General features: G+C 39.5%; 1 protein-coding gene across 1 annotated transcript in view; it reads right to left on the bottom strand.

Moving 5' to 3' along the window:
- Positions 1-436: 436 nt before the first annotated feature.
- The window catches only part of LOC107091010 (serine/threonine-protein kinase SBK1-like), a 7348-nt gene continuing 2920 nt past the window's right edge, over positions 437-4864 (bottom strand). Inside the window, exons 3-4 of the mRNA XM_015384706.1 lie at positions 3619-3821; positions 437-2084 (exon numbers count right to left, since the gene is read on the bottom strand). Coding sequence (XP_015240192.1) covers positions 1491-2084; positions 3619-3821 — 797 coding nt within the window. The 3' untranslated portion in view covers positions 437-1490. The remainder of the gene's footprint in view (positions 2085-3618; positions 3822-4864) is intronic.

Below are 4864 nucleotides of genomic sequence, written 5' to 3' on the forward strand. Positions count from 1 at the left end.
AATAAACCACATTTCATTGCTTTACATTTTTTATCAATTGGAGTGATATTTTTAACGTCATATCATTATCTTTACCATTTTCCATCAACCCACTCTCTTCCACTTATATATCAGGTCAAGATGAGGATGGTGCCTATCTCCAACAGAGAGAGGGGTCCACCCTGAAAAGGTTGCCAGCCCATCGGAGGGCAACACATACAACCACACACACACTCACAGGTTGGCATCTGTAAATTGTAAGGACAATTTAAAGATGTCTATTAACATAATTGTTTTTGGACTGTGGGAGGGAGCCGGAGAACCAGGAGAGAACCCAGGAATGCACATGAAGAACATACAACCTCCATGCAGAAAGACAGCAGTCGCACCCAGGACCACCAAGGCAACAGTGCTATAAATTGCACCATCAAGCAGCACCTTTAGGACTTTTTCTTAATTCATTTGATTTGAGTGGGCAAGACGCTGTCTGGATGGAGTGATGGGTCTATCAATTTCTATTTTTCAATAGTTTTAAGACAGGATGCATAATCAATGGGGTTCACATAAAAAGCAAAAAATAAAATATAATAACTTTTTATTCAAAAGAAAGGTTTATACTAGGTCAGTTCAATATTTTCCTCCAAATTATTTAACACCTCTTTTTTTAAACAATATAGCTAAGCTCTGCTGTTTTCTATATTACTCCTGTTGGCTTTCTCCACATGCATTCTATCATTATAAAGCCCTGCAGGCAATGCTCATTATATCAATCAGTGAAAGTGTTCTGAACATGCCATTTAGTTCAATTGGCCTAAATGTATTCTAAGACCTGTTTGCAATCTGGTTAACCTCTAAAATGTAAAACAATAATATGAATATCTGGCTCTCCTGATATAATGCATAGTCAGGGATGTAATCAGTGGTCACTAACGGTCAGATAATTGAGAAGGAAATTGTTATTTTTTCCACTTTGCCTCTACAGAAGACAATATTGTTTAAATTGTTTTATTTGTGTCAAGCAAAGAATACAGACGTTTTCATGGAAAAAAACAAAAAGTCAAAAAGCTATCTACATCTGCTAACTTTAAAGTAGCTTACAGTTATTAGCTGATCCCTTCAGTTGGCTTAAACCTTTTTATGTTTAAGCGTCTATCTCAGAAAGTAATGTCTTTCCTCAGACGACCTTTTAGTTATGTAAAATCCACATTATAAGCTACTGATGGGGAACTTTTTTCAGCTATAACAATGTTCGCTTCTTTTTTCACAGTAGAAATGTTGGTAAATTGTCTTACCTCTCTGAATTGACTTCTTCAACTGCAGTTTATTTGAGTTATAAAGATTATATATGGAGTTATGATTTCTTTGCTTTCGATTATAAAATTCAGGCCATCTGTGAAAAGATTCCTTAAGATTCTAAGATTCGAAATGTCTTAAAAAGTCTGTGGAAATTATTAAAAACTACACTCTTTTTCTCAGAACATGCTTCCATGAGACACACACTGTTAATTCATCTAAAACAGCTGGTTTCCATAGTCTTTTTTCAGCCAGTCCTTTTCCACATAGGCTCTCACTTCTCCTACTGCACTCCTCAATGAGGCATCTGGGGCCAAAAGCTTACCAAACATCTCCATAGCTTCTGGAGTGAACCTCCTCCACAAAGGAGGAATATCCTCTTCAATATAAGAGTGTTTCTTCATCCTGCACCAGTCTGCAAACTCTAGGTAGAAGCTGTCTGAATCCATGCAGTGCTCCCATGGGAAGTAACCAGTGAGGATGCAAAAGATAACCACTGCAAAGGCCCAGGTGTCCAGGCTTGGCTCTACACTCAGAGGAGGCACTGTCACTTCTTTCTGGTTGTCCAGCAGAGCCACGCTGCAAAGTTCTGGGGCCATGTATGGCAAGGTTCCTCTGATGAAGCGTATAAGTGTTCCTCTCTTCTGGGCCAGGCCAAAATCGGCCAGTTTGACCTGACAACAGTTGGTGTCCAGCAGGAGGATGTTTTCAGGCTTCACATCCCGGTGGACCAGACCATGGCTGTGAATGAACTCCAAAGCACTGGCGATCTGGAGAACGCAGCGTTTGACAGATGACTCTGGGATACCAACCTGTGTCAAGAAACAGGATACAATTTCTTTGTAGCAGTTTTGTTTAAAAAATGGTTGTAAAGACACAAAACTAAAATCTCTATTTATTTGTAATTCTGTAATTTCTATATGTATTGAATGTAATTTTTATTGAATTATGTACAGGAGAATTACATTTCTTTAATGCTCCAGTCCAAGAAAAGGCAATAACAAGAAAAGGCATTTTTTTCCCCTTTTTGTTGTATTTGTTCATACACTCCTGATCAAAATCTTAAGACCAATGCAGTTTTCAATTAATTCCCTGCTCAAAAGTTTTTGTCTCTTACGCTGATTTCTTCTTTTAACACTGTGAAGCTCTAATTAGAACCTTCTTTAGATCCAATAGTGCAAAATGCAAATTTTAGCAATTTTTTGACTGGTCTTAAGATTTTGATCAGGAGTGTACTTGTGTCACTGTCACTAGATCATCAGGGTGTTAAAATCAGAGAGCTAGTTCCACCTATTGGAAAGACTAAATATTTATAGAAAGAAAATGTTTCTATTTATTTTACTATTTCACTTGTGTCTTTAGAAAGGGTTCATATTGGTGATGTTAAAGAACATAGAGTACATGATGGTGCCACATCAGTTCTTGAAGTGAGACCTTAACCCTAACCTGAAACAGCTGGCTGAGCTTTGCACAAACTTAATTCAGAGATATAGTGTCATATTGCATAAAAGTAAAAGGGTCCCACTGGCTTTCAAACCACGCTATTATTAAACTTCTGATATCGATCCATCCTCTACTACTTGTCTATTGGAAACGCAGGAGGACTGATGCCTTTCTACATAATTCTATTGGCAGAAGGTGGAGTACACCCTGGACAGGTCAGAAGGCCAACACAACAATAAACACACTCCTGCCGGGTAGACGTTTCCATTGATTGTTATGCAACTATATTTTCTCCCTAGTCATAAACCTTAGATGTAAATGTAAAACAGTAATCTCCCCCTATGGGACCTGGAATAGGTCCCCATGAGGATGGTTGTTCTCCATGATGAAGGAAAAACATTGTCGAAAAACACACCCACACACACATCTGACATACATTTTTAATCTCCACTTAGTATTTGGCTAAACAGTTAAAGGACCCACAGTCCTGATGATTTGGCTTTTGCTGGTTTTTGTCCTTCATTGCCTTTCTATCATGAATGAAACATCCTACAGTAAATTCAGAGCACAACACAAACAACGAAGAACAACTTTATAAGATTAATTGTCTCTATTGTGAGCATGCTACCCATTCAAAGGCAGGGTCACCCAATGACCACTTGTTTAATTCTTTATCTGTTTTTAAATCTCTTTGTTATTATTGGTATAAATGTAATACATCCCTAGACATAATCAAATATTGTTTTGTTGGTTTGTCCGAATAGGGCAAATCAGTTAGGATACTTAAGCCAAAACCGAAGAGCATAAGTAATCTAAAAGCTTAAGGCACAGGAGCTATATGAACAGGATTCACTGTATCTAAATAGAGTGTTAGAGTTTGATGATCCGTCTGAAAAGACTCACTTTTGGCTTGATGACTGCAAAAAGATCCTTCCCAATCACAAGCTCCTGGGCAAAGCAGTAGTGCTCTTTAGACTGGAAGGCAATGCCAAAGAGGCCCACAATGCAGGGGTGGCAGGACAGGTGTAGAGAAATGCAGTACTCTCGCAGAAATCCCTGCAGCTTAGTTGAGGATTTAGGCATCACTTTCAAGGCCATTGGAGTTCCTTTAAATCAGAAACAGGACAGTAGTCAAATCAGGACTGAATAGTGATCACAGTCTACTTATATAAACTTTGACTTTATTGAAACAAGCTATTTGACTGACTGCAACCCTATTTATACACAGAAACACATTATGCATTGACCATTGGTGGGTTTTCAGTTCTATGATGTAAATGTATCTGTATACTTTTTTTTTTAAAGTAATTAGTTATATACTTCTATCCTCATTGACTCATAAGGTACCAAGTGCTGTATCGCAAGTACAGACCCAAGCAAAACTTTGGGTACCGTACCTTATACCTTCAACAGCCAAACTTTGACCGGACGCAGCGTCGGCCCTGTCAAGTGTACCCTAAAATTCTGCGGGATGCCTCGGTGTGACTGTCCTGGCCTCCTGTGGGCACGCTAATCCAGATTTCACCCTGTTGCTCTCACTGCGAACTTTCAAAACATCAGCCCTGAAGCCTCAGCCCTGCCGTTTTGCCATAGTTTGGAGCAGTTCCAGAAAGTGCCGGTTTGGGTACGGAATGTGGAGATAAGGGGCGGGCTCTGATACCTCACAATTTTCGTCGTACCTAGAGCATAAAAAGGTTTGGCCAGCTGTACGATGGTGGGTGGGTGTACGGAAAGTGGAAGTTTATGATGAGTCGCCTACACTTCTGAATATATCCTATTGGGAGTATAAGCAACTCCCCTTATGCACCAATTTTAGCACATGCCTTTTCCCTTGAGTACAGAAAGTGGTAGATGAGGTACGGCCGCCAATACCTGACATGTCTTGGTCTGAGTGATGACAAGTTTGGTCAGGGAGTACGGAAAGGGGAAGTTAAGGTACCGATGATGACATTTTTTAGTTTTTTTTCTTGGATGACTGCATCTCTTGGATGACCCCTGAAGCCCTTAATTCCAACCCGCTATAATCAATTGATGGAATTGGTGGATTTTTTTTTTTCTTAGCCCTACTTGGTGAGCCTAAGCCTTTGGTGCCTCTGGAGACGCCTGTAACCTTTGGCTCATTTTAAGCACTTCCCATGCTCTGATTTCT

This window comes from Cyprinodon variegatus, unplaced genomic scaffold, assembly GCF_000732505.1.
Source record: "Cyprinodon variegatus isolate N-32 unplaced genomic scaffold, C_variegatus-1.0 Scaffold320, whole genome shotgun sequence".
Lineage (NCBI taxonomy): Eukaryota > Metazoa > Chordata > Actinopteri > Cyprinodontiformes > Cyprinodontidae > Cyprinodon > Cyprinodon variegatus.